An 18,968-nucleotide genomic window follows, 5' to 3' on the forward strand; every position below is an offset into this window, starting at 1 on the left:
TCTTTTCAATCCCGGCACGGACCAGAAACGTGCGGGGAAGGCACTCCGGGATGTGCCTCTCCCATGACGAAAAAAGACGAAAACGTACACTCTCAGTTCTCATGTGGACCACCTGCACCAGGAGACAAAGATCCTACCAGTGCGAAGACATAGCTACATGCTGTCTAAGCAATACGTTTTTGGATGTTATCGCAAAACCATCCAAATCATCATCTTGTGGATAAGATATCCACCACCCAGAGGCCTTAAGGTAGATCTACATGAACTAGAGCGTGTGGTTCAGCGCTACAAGAGAGAACCACTAGATCAAGCGGCATATCAAGCAGGTCTAGACAACATTCATGCAGACACAGTAGTAGAAATCAGACATGAACCAACTTAGGGTTCATGACCACTGCAGTGTGTATCAAGCAGAGATCCTTGCAATTAAGGAAGTGGTGTAATGGCTAAGATATAATGTCATTATAACGATTGCCATAAATATCTTCTAAGGCAGCCATCAAATCCCTGGAGAATGTATTTCTGAACACAAAAACCGCTCTCGACTGTCGCAGATATCTCAACGAGATGGCGGAACAGTTCACAGAGATATCCCAGAGAATTCTTTCCATTCCAGGGATACTGGAATCTGTGGGTATGCCTCTAGCGACATGTAAGCACAGTTTTCAGGACCAGGCCCGTTCAGATTCAATTAAAAATATGATTGAATCAATTCAGTTTTTAATTGAAAATATTTTTATTTTCAATTAATTATTTAATTGAAAAAAATTTTCGTGATACTTTTTTCTGTGTAGGTGTTATGCGGCTGTATCCGCCGGATCGTAATTGAGCCAGAATTATCTGGTTTCCTCGGGGAGGTTAATTTCATGTGCAATGGATGGTGGCCGTTCTCCACGTACAAAATTCATCCGGTAGCTTCACCACATCTGAAAATGTGGCAAAACAACAACTACATCTGCTACCGTATCTGCATTAATGTGGTCTAGACCCGCTTGATCTAGAGGTTCTCTTTTGAAGCGCGGATCCGCCCTTCTTCTTGGCGGTGTATACCTATTCAAAAGATGATGATTTAGATGGTCCCTGCGATAACAGCCCAAAAGGTTTGTAGTTATATCTGCGCACGGGAAGGATCTTTGTTACCCGATGGTGGTGGCCCACATGAGAGCTGAGAAGTTCACACTGCGTTTTTCTCGAAAAATTTCATGGAGAAATGACAGTTCTGAAGAAAATTTAGTAACATTCATAACCTATCCTTTTAATTCAATATATTTACAGTAACATAAATATCCGTATCTCGTTAACCTTTTACGAAGTACATACATTTTTGGGCCTATTGTGCAAGAAAATGTATGTATACCCATTGTTTTATTCACTAGATGGTTTCATGAAAATATGGCAATGTGACTATTCAAATAATACAACTCTGTATTTATCTTTTGTTTCTCTTTTGGTATCATCTCATATTTGAAGTAACGTACTGATTTTTCTTTAGTCTTTAATAAATCTTCCAAAGTATAACAACGTGTGTCGTTATTATAACCAAAAAAGATTAAGGTCCAACAGGTTATGGGTCCAGAACGGTTTTAAAAATGAATTCTCTATATACGATCGATAAATTAGATGAAAAGCATTATGATGCCTGGTGTGTCCAGATGCGTAATGTTTTAGTCCACTCTGGATTGCAGAAATTGATGCCAGAACTGCGTCTGCATCAGTTAATGAACGGGACACACAGGATGAAAAGGCGTTGGCTACATTAGTTCTCTGTGTAAAGGCTTCGTAGGTAAACACTATAAAAAATTGTACGGCATCTGCGTAAGCGTGGAAAATGTTAAGTGAGATTTATCGACCAAGCGGCCCTATAAAATAGCTTTCCCTTTACAAGAAATTGTTGAATTTACGTATGGGTGAAGATTCCTTAAATTAGTTTTCTTACCACCAGTTTCTAAAAAGAAATCTGGAGACTTTGTTGGGGACATAGGGTGTCCCGGAAACGTTTGATACACCAAATTGTAGTTGTTTAGTCCCTATATCAGGTTCCGTTGAGACTTTTGTGTACAAAGTCCATTCCTGATCTCCAGGCTGGATTTAGTTTACTGGAACTATTGTGAAAATATAGTTTGAATTTATGATGTTCGAAGTCAAAGATCTCGGCGTAATAAATTTTTTGGAATACTTTGAAACTATTGCCGGCCTCATTTCTGTTTGTTTTTTGGTTTCAGTCGTTGTTTTTCTTTATTTATTTGACACAAAAGAAATGTGTTTTGGTATGGAAACAATTTTATTATACAATTTATTTTAAAATTTTTAACGTACCCTCTACTGCTGCCATAAAAATTGTCATCGAAGGTTACCAAAGTTGGTAACAGCGTTACCGTATGGCGACTAAAGGCTGGTATTATATTTTCTAATGTGATCTTTTAACGACATGCGTCTTAATTAGGTGCGTTAACTCTGTCCCATGGTACAATTCAGAGGTAGGGTCATTAGCACAACAACAAAATTCTACCCCCAACGAAACTACATTAAGTGGCTAATGCCTTAAATTGAATTTAGAAATAAACTTTTTTTCTTCAAATGTGTTTTATATTTCTATTTTCATCATTATAAAACTGTTTTTTTTTCGTTTATATGTGGAATATCGAATCAAATAGTACATATTTTTAAGATTTTTGAAAAAAAAATCACAGCTGTGTTATCAAGCCTTTGACATTTGGATTAACTACAAAACCAACACAAAAATAAAAAAAATTGTACTCAGCTGTTCGCATGACCTCACCTTTTAAGTGCATCCTGTCCTGTCCATTCATCAGGTGACATGTGTTTGCAATGTAAATAGTAGCATTTTTTTATTTCTATTTCATGCAAACACTCCATGCCGTCAATTCAAAAGGAAAAACAATTATTAATTGCACTGACAAGGCTGGGACTATATTTTTTGGGGGAAAAATTTCCCTTAATCGTTCTTTCGGTTGTTTGACAAGGTTACCACATTTGATTTTTTGGGTTTCTTTGGCCAAAATCTTGCCATTTACATATACAAATTAATATGACACCAACCGATTTATCAGCTGTTTACGTGCATGTGTACACACAAATGTGAGTGTGTGGAACCTTCTCAAATTCATATATGTGTTATAATTTAAAAAGTATTTTCGTTGGTATAAGTTAAATAAGCACAACTTTTTAAAAGCCTTTGCCAGCATCTTCCACTTGTATAAAAATAATTTTGTAGCAATAGCAACACCAAAAGCACATTTCACATTCGTTATTAATTCGTACAGATTTATTGCAATAGCTTGTTATGAAATAAACATTTATTTTAAAATTATATTTATTTATATTTTTATGTTTATATACAAATAGTTTCTTATTTAAGCGTCCACACATAGTATTTTTTTCCGCGGAATTTAAATTTTTTTTTTAATAATTTCTTTTCTTAGATTTGTAGTAAAGGGTACGTTCTTTTAAGTGAAAAAATTTTGAAAATCCATTTTTCACTTATTAAAACAGAGATGCAGTATTTGAACTTTAGTGATTTTGGCGATTACAACCTCTTTTTTCGTAAAAAAAAAGTACCTGGTAGCGTTGATAAAAGTCAAATAAACATATGTTTTGTTAATTATTACACAAAAAAAAAAATAATCTGCTGAGCAAAGGTAAGTGGGTTGTTAAATTATTACTTTCCAAAACTTTTATTTTAATATTTTGTGCATAGGTGTCCACTGAGCTGCTGCTCTACTGTCACAGACCAAGAAAATGGGCTTTATTGTACATGGAGAAATCAATGCCGATAAAACTACTGACGACAAATAGTTAACAAACTCTGAGAGCGAATACCAAGTGCCTGAAGTAAAGGCACTGCTACGCCATAGCGCCAGGATAACAATGTTATTTTGCCATAAAGTCTCCTTTCATATCAACGACAAGTGATCAATCTGCGGAAGTTGGAATTGAACGCAACAAAGCAATTATATTCATTTATTCGAATAAGGCGGGTTTGTTTCTAAAGAAACATAAATAACGCTCATGTCATCGAAGACGGACATAACTAAGAAAAATGATTTCGCAGAAAATACATTTTAAAGTTTTTAAATCATTAACCAAACATATTTTTATCATTTTTTATTTTTTTTTTTTTTTGTATTATAATAGTCTTCCACTTATAATATACTCCAACTTCTTAAGACGCATATTGTTGATGTGTCCATAATTCTTCTTACGACAGTTATTAGCGCGGGAATGGAGACGAGCGTAGCGCTTGCCCCCACCACCTGTATTCTCGTCTGTATACGTGTTATTACGATTTGATGACAATGATGATGTCCACTAAAATGCTTAGGCAGTTGCTTTTGAAGATAGTTCGATGACGACTGATAGTGAGTTGATAACGTTGTCGATGTTACTGAGGAACGTTTGGCAGCACTGTGGGCGAACTTGGGTTTTCTCTGCAAAAAAAGAAAAAACGAGCGCAATCTGATAAAATTAGTTTGTAAAAGTAAATTTACAAAATACAAAAAAAATAAATTTTCATTTCAGAATACATAAATAAATAAAATTTAATGTTGCAGTGAAGCAAATAATATACGTACATACCTTAAAATGCCGATTTTTTGTTTGTTTGATAAGAGTTTGTGTTTGATGTCGTTGTGATGTCTTGTGCTTCGCTGGTAGTGGAGTTTGGGACTATTTTTGCGTAATCCTGGCGGCTTTCTATACATTGTATTCTCATCAACAGCTTTTGCAGAATCGGAAGTATGCCAATAAAAAAAAACTTTAGTAAAACGATTGTTTAATACTTGGTTACGGTATGCAACATTTTATCTCAGCATGTGTGGCGTAATAATAGCGGACATTGGGTATATATTTGACCAAATTTGACTGATTGTTGGGATGAGCAATTTATTAAAACCACACAACCCAAGCGCACAATTTCGTAAACTTGGCACACGGGATCCCAAGCGGCTGAGATTTAGTATTGCGGGCCATCGGCTATGGCAACAGAGCCTTCAAAGTCGAACCGCCCTTTGCTCTTAGCTTGCTTCCACTCGCATCGTCTGCAAGTCGAACATCATCAACTAAACCTCCCATTCCGCAACCACCGTAAAAATACCAAACATTTTAAATTTAACCAAGCATATTTTTATCATATTTTATTGATTTTTTATAATATTCTATGCACTTTAACATCTACCTACGGCGCAAATTGTTGGTGTGTCCATACTTCTTCAATAAAAAATGAATTTAACTTTATAATACAAATAAAAAAGATTAATAATTTACCCGTTTACATTGCTCTTCAAATCCGGATTTAATGGTTCGATCATCTGTTTTTCCCTTATCAAATCAGCTGACGAGAGGCTTAAATCCGGATTTAATGAGCATCGTAAATGGGGTTCAATGCAAATAACGTTAAGTTACAATGAGGTCCTCATCGATTGTGTTTGTTTTCGCGTGTTTCATAGCGACTGTGATTGTGCTCTCCTTGGGCGTCGCAAAATGTCAAATTTCCAATAGTTGAAAAAAACAAGCTATGGTGAAATGAAAATATTTCGGCAATTTTTTAAATGGATTTTCACCGCGAAAAGCGAACGTAGTACCACTCTTAAGATTGAATGTAAAGCGGCAACATGAAATACCAGGCACATCCAAGCAAGTGCATGAAGAATCTGATGAAAAATGCAACAGCTCGGAAGAAGAAAACTCTATTGAGTCAGAATCGCAAAATAGCAACGCAGTGTCTGATTCTAAAAAAGTAAGCGTATAGAACCTATGACCGAGATTGGAAAATTCAATACAATGGCTTAAGCAAGATGACGATACCAAGCGACCATTTCGCGTTGCTTGCAAACAACTTTTACCCAACCAGAAAAATCATCTTCGTTGACACTCAAATATAAAAAGACATATTTCCAATATGCAACAAGGGAAATGGAAAAATGCAGCTAAATGAATTCGTACCAAAACGCAATACAGGCTTGCGAAAAAATATTGCCATTTCAGAAATAAAATAAGTCTTGCGAATGATAAGTCTAAACCATTCATTTAATTCTATATTCCAATCATTTGCCAATTATTGCGGAATTGGTGAGCAATGGTAAATTTATTATATGCTTCACTAAAGTAATATAACTTGTATTAGATAACTTATGGTCGAACAAAGTCTTCAGTTGTTGCGGAATTTCTTGGAAGAGAAGGTCATATTTCTGTTGTTCGAAAAATGCAGAGATAACCGTTTAGTTTCATAGTTGATGAAACGAGGGACATTTATACCGAAAAGTGCTTGGTTTGGTTATGGTAGTGAGGCAATTTAAAAGGAACTTGGAAAGACAGAAGATACGTTTTTTCTTATGCAACCAGAGAATGAAAAAGACTAGACTCCTTGCTACGCTATTTTATAAGCACTGGAAATGGATAAAATTCCAATGACAAATTTTATCGCCTTAAGGCCAGTACAACGTTCTTTTTTGTGGAAAAAGTTCCGAAAATCGTTCTTTCGGTGGTTTGACAAGGTTATCACCTTTTTTTTTAGTTTAAGGTTTCTTTGGTCAAAATGTTGCCATTTACACATAAAAATTAATATGTCATTAAATAATTTATAAGCTGATTAAGTGCATGTGTACACACAAATTTGAGTGTGTGGGTCGTACTGTAATTCATGTATGTGTGTTGTTGTTATTTCAACCAAAACCAACCCCTCCGTAACATTTTTTTCGGCGTTGAAAAATTTTTTAAGCTTGTGACCCTGTAATTGCATTCTTTCTTCTGTCAATTATCAGTTGTTACTTTTAGCTTGCTTTAGAAAAGAAGTGTAAAAAAATTATATTTGATTAAAGTTCATTCTAAGTTTTACTAAAAATGCATTTACTTCCTTTTAAAAAATCCGCAATTACTTTTTGGGCAACCCAATACAATTTTTCCACCCAGATAAATACATGTGAGCAACATCACTAACACTAACAAACACTCAGATACAATTAAAAGTTTTGCGTAAGAAATTGACTGCACGACGAGTCATTTGTCGTGTGTTGTTGTTTGACTTTGATTGTGTTCAAACAACATCACGTAACAAAGACGACAGTATTGAAGCAGAGTTGATTCGCCCATTTCGTGAGCATTTAATTACATTTGCAATTAAAATTGTGTGAAAGTTATCCTGATGCAGCAACATGACGCTACTACTTTGCTCATAGGACTCAGTACCACTTGTACGAAGTGTGTTCGCATTATCTTCGTCACCATACTACATCTTATGAACAGAAGAGATTTCACATCAAATTTCTTGAAAAAAGAATATTTCTCTCAAAAGCAGATACAAAATATAAATCTATAAAGATTCCTTAAATACTAAAAATATTTCAAACAGGAAGCAGAAACTACTACTATATTCTGAAAATATTTCTCATAATAAATGCGTTGAGATTAAAAGAAATATATATTTTCATTCGACTGACAAAAAAAAACAGCTGATTTCTTTATGTTTTAGTCAGAAGGAATAGAGCACGCTCTAATCGAAATAAATTACATGCGATATTTTGAAAAGTGATTTTCATATGTTAGTTTCGTTTGTATCACACGACATGTACAACTCAACATATGCTTAATTTGACATGTCATACCGTACATATACATGCCGTACAATAGAGCCTTAATGAGTACAAATTGCTAGAGAGCAAAGCTAATGCTGCTTTATATAAATGTATATTTGAAACTAATCTGAGAGATTTTGGCACAAAGTAAATTACTTAAGAAACTCTTTAGATGAACCATTTTACCCAGTGTTACCGTTGTGGGACTGAAGTCGGAATTTCCGACCTTTTTAGAATCAAATAACGTTTTTGCGACCCTTTGAGATTTACACATTGTGCGACTTTTTACTTAAATGTACCAATTTTTCTGCAAAAGTGCTTCTTTTACACAATTTGGCTGTGTGCCGATTGATAGCAAAGTTGTAGGGTTTGTAAAAATATGACGTTTAGTGTCGTGAATAATTTTTGAGTAGCCCAGGGGCTAGTAAGTTTTTTTGACAGAAGGCAAAGCAAATTTTGACGTTTATAAAGCAGAGTTCCATGTAGCTGCTTACACACATATATTTATTTGTTTATAATTTATTGATGATTTTGTTAAATATATAATATTGTCACACAGGATTCACTGAATAAGGTTAGGCCAAGCAATCAGCCGACATACAATTTTTTGAATTTTTGACAGTAGTCGGCATTGAGGATGTCAACTTGCTCTTTGCTTACATTCTCACATTCGTTGATGGTTTGCATATGTCATTTATTTAAATTTGAATTTTGAAACGTTTGAAATTTTCGAAATAAAAGATTTGAAAAACTACATTTAGAATGTGTTCTTTTCCAAGACTGCGGCTTCAAGAAACATAGTTTTTGAATTGAATACGTCTACGCCTTTGTCAGCAGAAAAATCATATGCCATAAAATGTTTAACAAACAGCAAATAACAAAACAGATAGTTTTTTTTCAGAGAAAGAAGGAGAGAATGAAAGAAAACAAAAATCTACTGACATTTGATGACATTTCCAATCGGCACATTTGACATCCTCAATGATGTTATGGGGCCTATTCACTTTATGTTTTCGAATGTGACCTAACCTTCTATTGGTGAATCCTGATTGTCACATTGCCAATGCGATTCTTGTCTGAACCGTTGAGTGGAGCGGACGTATTGTTGTTTCATTCCGCAAGAATTTTCCTGTAACTCGTAATAGGTCATTATTTGTAGAAGGAAAATGTAAGTCACTCAAGGATAGTTGCGATAGAGGTATTCATTAGGCGGTTGATGATCTGCTTCTCTTTCCAGTGAAGCGGCAGATCTAAAGCCCGGGAGAAGGCTTAGAGATGGATGGCTACCCCAAAGACTACATGTCTATATTTGGAAACTGCACCGCAGTCAGCCAAAAGGCTGCGGTCCATGGAGGGCATCACATGCCTAAAAAACTAGGGCGAACATCATTAAGATGGGTCCAAGAACCTTTGCTAATGTCGCAAGGGACAGTTTGGTGATGGCAGTTGTCGACAAGGGAGAGGAACAGGGCTGCATACCTAGGAATAACTGGAGTGGGATAGTCGATGGACTGCCATCAGTATACTCCGATGTCCCTGCGGAATTTCCTGGGACTCCTCCAGTTTGTGACGATGCAGGCTGGTATCGAGGCCGATACAGACTAATTGCCTTTAGGGCATCAACGCCCAATTGAGATGAATCGTTTCGTCCTATTAGTCTGTCATCCTTTATGCTAAAGAATCTTGACTGTCGCTGTCGAGGAATATACAATGGTAGCAGTTTCCCAGCACTCTAAGACATATACTTCATGAAGCTCTACGTGCAACAGCAAAGTGGGTTACCGAAAGTGGTCTAGGTATAAATCCGTGCAAGACAGAGTAGTTCTTTTCAGCAGGAGATACAAGTTGCCTACAGTGGAACGTGTCTCATTGAGAGGAGAGAATGTTCCATTTACAGAAAGCGCAAAATACCTGGGTGTTTTGCTGGACAGGAAATTGAACTTCAAATCCAACATTTTGGAAAGGGCAAGAAAGGCCACTCTTGCCCTATACACCTGCAAGGGATCCATTGGCAAAAGTTGTGGGTTGTCAGTTGTCAGACCTATAATACTATATGGTGTTGTGGTCTGGTGGACGGCGCTTCAAAAGTCCGCCTACTGCTCAATACTTAACCGGATCCAAAGGATGGCTTGTTTGCGCATCACAGCCGCACTGAGGACGACACCATCTGATTCACTGAATTTAATCCTACATCTTTTACCTCTGTACGTTATGGCTACCCAAATTGCAGCGAACACTGCCGTGAGGTTAAGGGAGCTTTCTCATTGGTCATGTGGCGACTACGGGCACTTTGTTATCCTTGACACAATATCCGATGTTCCAGGCAGTGTGGACTATACCCTACTTGAGCGGCTTTTTGATAAAAATTACTGTATTACTCCTGATAGAACCGATTAGAACTACGATATTCCTGGTAACAGAAGTTACATAGACTTCTATACGGATGGTTCCAAACTAAACGATCAGATGGACTTTGGGGTGTAAAGATCTTAAATTGGTCATATCGAAAAGGTTACCCGACCACTGCAGTGTGTATCAAGCAGAGATCATTGCAATTAAGGAAGCGGTAGAATAAATAAGATATAATGTCAAAACGGCGATTGGCATAAATATCTTCTCAGGCAGCCATTAAATCCCGGAGAACCTATTTCTGAACACAAAAACCGCCCTCGACTGTCGCAGATCTCTCAACGAAATGGCTGAACAGTTCAAAATTCACCTGTTCTGGGTTCAGGGCCACAGAGATATCCCAGGGAATTGTAAAGCGGATGAGCTTGCGAGACTAGGAACTACCATACACATTCCAAGGATACTGGAATCAGTGGGTATGCCTCTAGCGACATGTGAGCTAAGTTTTTAGGACCAGGCCTGAAGGACAACGAATGATATATGATCTCAAACAACGGCTGTGAGCATTCCAAAGCTATATGGCATAATCTAGACTTGAAGAGGTCTACTGCTTTGCTGTCATTGGCTAGAACAGACAACTCAGTCATTGCGTCCGTCATGACAGGTCACTGTATAATCGGAAAACACGCTAACAGACTGAAGGTTGCCAGCAACGACTTTGCAGAAGCTGTGAGAACATCGAAGAAGAAGAGACTATAGAACACCTGTGTATGTGTCCCGCACTAGCAGTTAGAAGGAGTTCCACTTTAAGTCCTCATTTCTTTGAGAACCTGCCTGTTTTAGCGGATGTGAACATTCGCAAGTTATTGGGCTTTTTAAGGCGATCTGGATGTTTGAATGGTAGGAACGGTTGGAAGGCGTCGGTAATAGCAAACATTTGGCTTTTACATGTTAATAAAATCATGATACAATAAAATCATTACTCCAAAGAGACTTTTATCTGTGAACAATGCCCAAGTATTTAATTGTTTTTTTTTACTAAACTAAACAATTTTTTTAAGCAAGTCATGCATAATTTTCAATAAATTTTGATTATTTGAAATAGCTTGGCTTGTTGTTGCTCAGGCAGAAATGTCAAAAATTTGTATAGTGAGAGAGTTACCGTTTGGCATAACAAAATGTAAATTTTTTCTCACCAGTGTAAAAAAATTATTTTTAATTGAACGTAAAAAAACTCCAAACTGCGTCTGTCTTATGAGTTTTTCTTAACTTTCCAATTTCTATTTCGAGATACATATGTATCCGTTCTCTGTTTCTGGTTGGAGAAACTTCAATCATCAAATCCCAGTAAATGAAGGAGGATTATTTTTCAATTTTTCTAAAGGCAAAGAGGTAAAGGAAGAAAGATCACATTACAGATTGTCTCGTTGTTTTGTACTAAAGGGTTTGGAGACTTTATTCTCTATTTTTATTGATGTTGTTGTGGTTGTAGCAGTGTGTTTTACACTGAGGCGGCAGCCCTTGCCGATAAAAGATTAATTTTTGTTGATGATAGTTCTTAGTTTAACTCCACGTACGTACATTAAACAATTCTCATTTATTGACCGGTAACAAGTCCATTTATCAACAAATATTTGCGAAAACTGGATTTCTTTTTATCCAATTTGGACATTTCTTCATTTTGGTTACGGGTTTTAAAAGTCACGATCGCCCGACTTGAATTAGGTTATGTTTGTTCTAAAAAGGGGTGCTAATATTAATCCGCCCCATGCCACTATAGACATGGACTCGAAGAAAATTTTAAGAGTTCCGCCCTACGTACAAAATCCTTAATTATCTTCCATACCACTCCCCTAAGTTGGCTCATGTCTTGCATTGTGTCCCCACCTAGTGTCCCCCATCTCACACATTATACACGTCAGTATAATGGATTGACACGTCAGTCCTTCATCGGCTAGGGCTGCCGACTCGTAGTCCTATGTGTCCCGTTATGATAACAATAGCTTTACTGACCCCCTTCTTACTACCTTTCAGTAATAGCCTCGTTTTCTAACGAAAAAGAGTAGATTCGGCCCATTTCGTGAACATTTTACAACATTTGCAATTTGCGAAATTTATTCTAATGCTACTATTTTGCTTGTAGAACGCAGTACCATTTGTACGGAATGTGTGCGCATTATCTTGACCATTTTTTACAGTGCGTTTTGACAGTTGTTTGTGCAAACCGAATACTTTTCATCAATATTTTCCGCTTATTTTTTATTGGGTTGCCTAAAAAATTAATGGCGGATTTTTCATATAGTGGGCGTTGACAAATTTTTTCACAGCTTGTGACTCTGTAATTGCATTCTTTCTTCTGTCAGTTATCAGCTGTTACTTTTAGCTTGCTTTAGAAAAAAAGTGTAAAAATAGAATATTTGATTAAAGTTCATTCTAAGTTTTATTAAAATTGCATTTACTTTCTTTTAAAAAATCCGCAATTAATTTTTGGGCAACCCAATATATAGAGTTTCACTGCGAAAACCGAATATCGTACCGACTTTAAGCCAGAGGAACCATGGCATAATTACCAGGTAGTGTATCGTAAACATCTGTGTGCAATTTTTTCCCTTGAGAGGAAACAGAGGAAATCCGAGTTCATATATATTCAGCATCGACGTCAATCGAAGCCGTATTCAATCCCGTCTTCTTATTCAACAGACGCATTCGCATTTAGCATCCTTAGTTAGGTTGCTTATTATCGGCAACACGGTATTCCACACACGCATCCAACACGTTGCTCACAGCAAATATAATCAAAAACGAATATAAGTACATAAAAAGCTGCTATAAACATGACATAATTACCAAGTAGTGTACCGTAAACAGCTGAGTACATTTTTTTTTCTCGTTAAGTGCACTATCTTTCAACGAGTTTTGGTTGTGTGTGTGTATTATAGTTATAAACCATAATACATACAAACAACGAAAAATTGCGCGAACTAGTAACATACCTAAAATTAGAATTACACTAATCACTGATTTTGACAGAGTGTGCAAATTTTTACTAGGAGTCGTTCGCGTACTTTATTTGCCAGCAGAAGAGAGCGCAAGAGAAAAATTTTGACAGTTAGAAAATAGAGAACCTGCAAATTTCTACTGGGACTTTTTGCCAGCAGCGACAAATGAAGTTGTAATTTACCTCAAGTCGGTTATTCTACATTAGAAGGTAAGTGCAAAATCTGCGGAATTATTTGGAAAATCTTAAAAAATTAAAATATTGTATCCTTCCAAACACCAAGAAAAGAGCAATTATCAGTTTCCTAAGTGTTTTGGTGGAATCATCCTCATCGGAGAGCTACGATGAAACCAACACCGTTCCTTTGAATTTGTTAAGGAGGGAAAATGTTGCCATGGGAATGAGTGGGTCTAGCTGGACAGCTAAATAAGTGACAGTGGGATTAAAAAAAATTAGTGCAAATTAGTCTGCCATTTGTGAATGTATACAGAAATCTTCAATGTTAGCAAAGTGTCCGTAGCTGCCACATGACCAAATAGAAAGCTCCCTTAGCCTCAAATCAGTGGTCGTTGCAATTTATCTAGCCCCAATATCCTAAAGCATTAGATTGTTAGTATAAGGTATATTTGTCAGCACAACAAGTGTACTTTTGTATACGGTAATGGCATGTTAAGCAGTTGTAGTGCTATGCAGCCTTCGAAATACATGCTGATGATCGGCGAATGAAAATTGTCCAACGAGAGGAACGGGAGAAGTGGTCCATCATGCGTCTTGGCTGCTGATGAAAGAAAGAAGATCGGTTTGTACGACTGTCCCTTATCCTTTTCAGGTTGCAATAGCGGGATCAGACTACCCATCTTCCAAACGTCGGGTACTATAATAGTGCTCAGATAGGCTGAGGACAGTTGTAAGGTAATCGACTCCAGGCAGATCCAGATTCTTCAGCATCGGTGTAGAGATTCTGTCTGGCACCAGGGCTTTGCGCGTTTTGGCGCCACGGATGATGCACGGTTGTTGTTGTTGTAGCAGCATGTTGTACACTGAAAGACTCAATCGGGCCAACACGGTACGTACAACCGGCTGCCATGGAATTGCACGGTAATTTGTGATGGCTGTTCAGCGGCACGGCCTTTTCTAGCTTTTTCACTCTCGGGTCAATAAATTGATGTTTATCTACGGAAAATACCTCACAAGTATCGCCAGCATTTTTTATTTAAAAAAAATTGTTTTCCAAGCAACAAAAAAAAACCAACCAAAACAAAGATCAGCTGTTTTTCTGCAAATTTTCACTAGAAAACGTTCGCGATCTTTTGCTTGCACATTTTTTAAAGAGAGTAAAATGACTTTTACTCTCCTGCAAACTTTTTTACTGGAAAAGTACGCAAACAGATCTAATATTTACATCCCGCTCAACTACAAATATTAAAGCAAGCCCGCTCAACTACAAATATTAAAGCAAGCATACTAATGCCTTGTAAAGACCTTCTAGGAAACAAAACAGCAAGAGAACTGACGTGCCTTCAAAAAACGGTAAAAGCACTGAAAATCAAGAAGATACTATACACATACAACCAATGACTATAGATTTCCTATTTAATGTCTGTGCCTACAACAGCATAGCATTGGCAATGGCCACCCTCATTATTTCGCATTTCTATATGGCTGCAAAGAAATATATTCTCGCTATACGTCTCTATGGCGACCAAAAACAAATTGGATTCTTAACCTTCATAGTCATTAACCATTGTCATATCCTCCCAAATTACTTTGTATACAACAAAATAAAAAATCTTTACAAATTTAATAAGAATTGTCCACTACAATTCTATCTGCTGGTAAGTAAACTCGAATCGACTCATCTTGTTTCGCCTGTGACTATAATTAATTCAATACCACATATACAATGAGCCATGTCCAAAGGTGAATCAATTCTCTATCTTCCGACTTAAAATAAACATGGACACAAATCCAATGATATTCCAGATGTCAGTTAAGCGCAAGCCACAATATATGCATATTCCAACCATTGGTCATTGGCGATCGCCACAAATCTTATTAGTTTAAGCAAAAAAAATATTTTTATTGTTTTTTTGGTTTTGAGAAGCTTGGAACAATGTTTTTATGAATTATGTTCTTTTTTTACGTTTATATTGTTTTTGTTTACTTAAATCATAGAATAAATATGTGCGACTTTTTTTGGAAAACACATTTTGATCCGAATTTTTTGCAAAAGAAAAAAAACGAGTTTTTGTGCCACATTTTCAAAATTCCCAACGGTAATGCTGGTTGGTAACTTCAGGCAGATCTTCACGCAGGTATTTTTTCACTTTTTTGCTCGCATTGTTTTGACAGGTAGGAAAATGTCGTTACCACATCACACTGTTACAATAACCAACTCATTGCAAACATACAGACTTGCACTGGAAACATTTTTGCGTTTTATTTTTGCCCTCCACGGCTTCTCTATCGAGTACTAGAATATAAGACAGCAAAAGATGATAAGAACTCGCTGTATCGTTTTTTGGGGGAAAACGTCGACTAACGCATATGTATGTGGAATAAACATTAGATGTGCCATGTAAACCTTGCATAATGCGGAGTTTACATGGCACATCCATGTTTATTGCACAAGGCGGATTTAATAAGGTAATCTCACGCGAGCAGTTGTTAACAACGGGTCAGGTTTGACAATATTAAGATGTCAGATTTTTGTTGGCATTCTCTTTGTTGTTATCTTCTTTCTCGCATATTCTCTGCTCATGTATGTACGTCGATCAGCTTCATAGCAAGATGGCGAATTGCACCATATGATATGTGGTTGTTGTACAATTCTTTAATTGTTTCGCCATGGTTATTGCAATAATATATATATAATACATAACTACCAGTCATGGCTGAAAAATCAAAATCATTTGATTTTTTTTGAATGACGTCTATCGATTACCGTTTAAGCTTAGTACCGACTTCTTTTACAGCACAAACAAAAGTCAAACAACAACACACAACAAAGACAACAGTATTGAAGCAAAGATAGTTCAGCCTATTTCGTGATCATTTAATTACATTTGCAATTAAAATTGTGCGAAATTTATACTTATACAGTGACATGTCACACTATCTTCGTCACCATGTTTTTTATAATGGGTTTTGACAGTTGTCCGTTTGTTAAAGCTTAATAATAATTATTTGATATTGAAAATCTTGTTCTGTGTCAAAAAAAAAGTTATAAAATGAGAAGTAAGTAAAATTAAATAAAATCAAAGGAAAAAAAACGATGTACCGTTTTTGGCAAAAGCTATAATCAACACTTACACACGAGGAGTGCAATCATGATGTGCCGTCTATAAGGGCCATAAGCCTCAAACTTTTTTTATTAACGTATGCTGCACGTCGAGTCTTAGTAGTGTACCTACATTCACAGTTTTACAAAGGACCAGCTTCTATAACATCAGCTAATTCGTTGCTCTTCCACTTTTTTTGCAATGAATAACTTAAATTTGAATGGTTCCCAAATATCCAAAGGAGATTTGTTTCAAATGCTGATGCGGGTGTCAATAGCTTCTGTGATTACGTATTACTCTGTGAAATGGATGATGGATCAAATCGACCCTACCAGCAAAAATAAGAAAAAAGCCAAGATTCGTGCTGAAGAACAGCTTAAAAGGTTTGAAATAAACAAAGTAATCCCTATTTATAATGTCCATGTGTTTATTTATTAAAGGCTATGTGAAGATGGAAATTTCAAAATAAACTCACAAAAATTTAATGATTACGAGTTAATGATTGCTTCTCATATTGTGGTCCCTAATGACATTCCGGTCTGTTGGAATGATATAGCTGGATTAGAAGCTGTGATACAGGAGCTGCGTGATTCTGTCGTTCTACCAATTCGCCACAAGCATATATTTAGTCAATCAAAACTTTGGCAAGCGCCAAAGGGCGTTCTGTTGCATGGACCCCCTGGATGTGGTAAAACATTAATTGCGAAGGCAACTGCTAAAGAAGCAGGAATGCGTTTTATAAACCTGGATGTAGCGATTCTTACTGATAAATGGTACGGAGAATCCCAAAAATTAGCGTCCGCAGTGTTTTCCCTTGCTTTAAAAATTCAGCCGTGTATAATATTTATTGACGAAATCGATTCATTTCTAAGAAGTCGTAGTTCAAACGATCATGAAGCCACAGCAATGATGAAAACGCAATTCATGATGCTATGGGATGGGCTAAATACAAACAGTGATGCTACCGTTATTGTTATGGGCGCTACAAACAGACCACAAGATCTTGACAAAGCTATTGTACGAAGGATGCCGGCACAATTTCATATAAGTCTACCCAATGTAGAACAAAGATTAAAAATTTTAAAACTAATTATGGAAAATGAAGCCGTTCATGAAAGTGTAGATTTTAATCGATTGGCAAAAATAACTACCGGTTTCTCAGGCTCAGATTTGAGGGAAATGTGCCGTAATGCATCTGTATCCAGAATGCGGCAATTTATGGTGACAAATACAGATATGGCTAAGGAAGTTTTAAATACAGAATTTAACGCTAGAAGTCCGATTGCTGTAACAATGGATGATTTAGTCAGGTCTTTCGATAAAATTCAAGAGTCTAAAGTACACACGGGCCAAGTACTCATAGAAAGCAGAATAGATTTGGATTAAAATTGTTACAGAATAATATTGTTATTTGGCTATTAATTTTAAATCATGCTAAAAATTAACACATTTTATTGTAAGCAAATGAATTATGTAAGGCTTTATGCAATAAATAATTATGTTCTTACAAGTTATACTAGGTCCCTTATAAACCGATCTTCAGAATCGGCTTCTTAAGGGCACAAAAGATGATTTTTTCTTTACCTATTTCGACGAGATCAGAATAGTATGCTTAGTTTTATTGACATCTACGTCCGTGCCAAAAATGGCAATGGTTAACTCGGGCTAATGTGATGTTTAATGCATCCGTTTTATTATTAATAAATGAACTATATTGTAATTCTTCCTTTATATCTTCCTGGCTCAGGAAGATATAAAGGAAGCACGTAACAAGTATGCTAAGGCCAACATGCAGAAGTAATATCACACCTGATCTATCGCAGAACAATATGTGTAGGTGAGCAAGCTCGTTCCGGTCCAAAGGAACGATCTCCGCGGGAATAGGGTGGCCATTGGTTATTTAACGGCGCCCATAACTCACTTTGTCATATCGGTGCCACCCGACCTCTCACTGAGACTTCGCTCGATACCGCTGATTGTCCTCGACTGCCATTGCAGCTACACCGTATGGAGCATTCCACTATCCGCAACCTGAGGACGCGGCAGGTAGCTCGCAGCTAAGCTTATCGTGGCAGCAAAGATCACCACAGAGATCGGACCTCAAAGTTCCAGTTGTGTGGTGCACACAGCTATCCCGTGCCGGGATGTGCTGACATCCGGTGTTTTATGGGTTTCGCCAAAAATAGTTTTCCTTTTCACATTCGTTTCACCAAATAAATATTTAGATGATCGCCAATTCACACTAAAAAAATTTTTCGAAGTCACAGTTCGAAAAGTTAAAACATGTTTTGTCTGCAAATTCATACCATTTGCAGAAATAAAGGTAAACAAAAGATAGAAAGAAGAAGAAAACCGTATACTAATTTGTTTTAAAAATTTTTGGAAATTTCGAAATACCTGAGGCTTTTTTGTTGGCTGTCTTGTTGAGACCAAATTGTAGATGTTTTTTTTAAACCTCAATTTAGTAATTAGTTAATTTTAGTAATTAGTAATTTTTTTAACCCAAAAAGTAATGACACAAATAAAAAAAAACAACCCAAAAGTGGTTTTCAACAGTTTGTGATTTTAAGGTGTATTTTCAGTGTAAGGGGGAATTCACATTGCTTTTACCATAAAACTTTTAGTGAAATGGTTCATACGGGTCACCCCATTTCACATTAGCCTGCGAAACGAAACCAAGGTCATACTCGAATAGCTATAAGCGAACAATGTGGAGGGAGAAATCAAGGGTCTTGGCTTGAAGATCCCATC

The 18,968-nt window shown here is 36.6% G+C and overlaps 1 protein-coding gene and 1 long non-coding RNA gene across 7 annotated transcripts; one reads left to right on the top strand and one right to left on the bottom strand.

Moving 5' to 3' along the window:
* Nucleotides 1-3,417: 3,417 nt before the first annotated feature.
* On the bottom strand, nt 3,418-15,474 carry LOC106093420 (uncharacterized). Of its 6 annotated transcripts, none has more exons than XR_001222351.2 (3): nt 15,348-15,474; nt 4,597-5,248; nt 3,418-4,448 (listed from the first exon to the last, which is right to left on the bottom strand). It is a non-coding gene; the product is annotated as an uncharacterized LOC106093420 (long non-coding RNA). The 6 variants fall into 6 exon arrangements; XR_001222349.2 differs by having other exon boundaries at nt 15,307-15,474; XR_001222347.2 differs by having other exon boundaries at nt 15,101-15,474.
* A 779-nt stretch (nt 15,475-16,253) lies between these two features.
* On the top strand, nt 16,254-17,731 carry LOC106093424 (outer mitochondrial transmembrane helix translocase). Its single transcript, XM_013260476.2, has 2 exons — nt 16,254-16,600; nt 16,658-17,731. Exons 1-2 carry the CDS (start codon nt 16,419-16,421, stop codon nt 17,601-17,603), a joined length of 1,128 nt encoding a protein of 375 aa, XP_013115930.1. The 5' UTR covers nt 16,254-16,418; the 3' UTR covers nt 17,604-17,731.
* The last annotated feature ends 1,237 nt before the right edge of the window (nt 17,732-18,968 follow it).

This window comes from Stomoxys calcitrans, chromosome 3, assembly GCF_963082655.1.
Source record: "Stomoxys calcitrans chromosome 3, idStoCalc2.1, whole genome shotgun sequence".
In the NCBI taxonomy this organism is placed as follows: Eukaryota; Metazoa; Arthropoda; class Insecta; order Diptera; family Muscidae; genus Stomoxys; species Stomoxys calcitrans.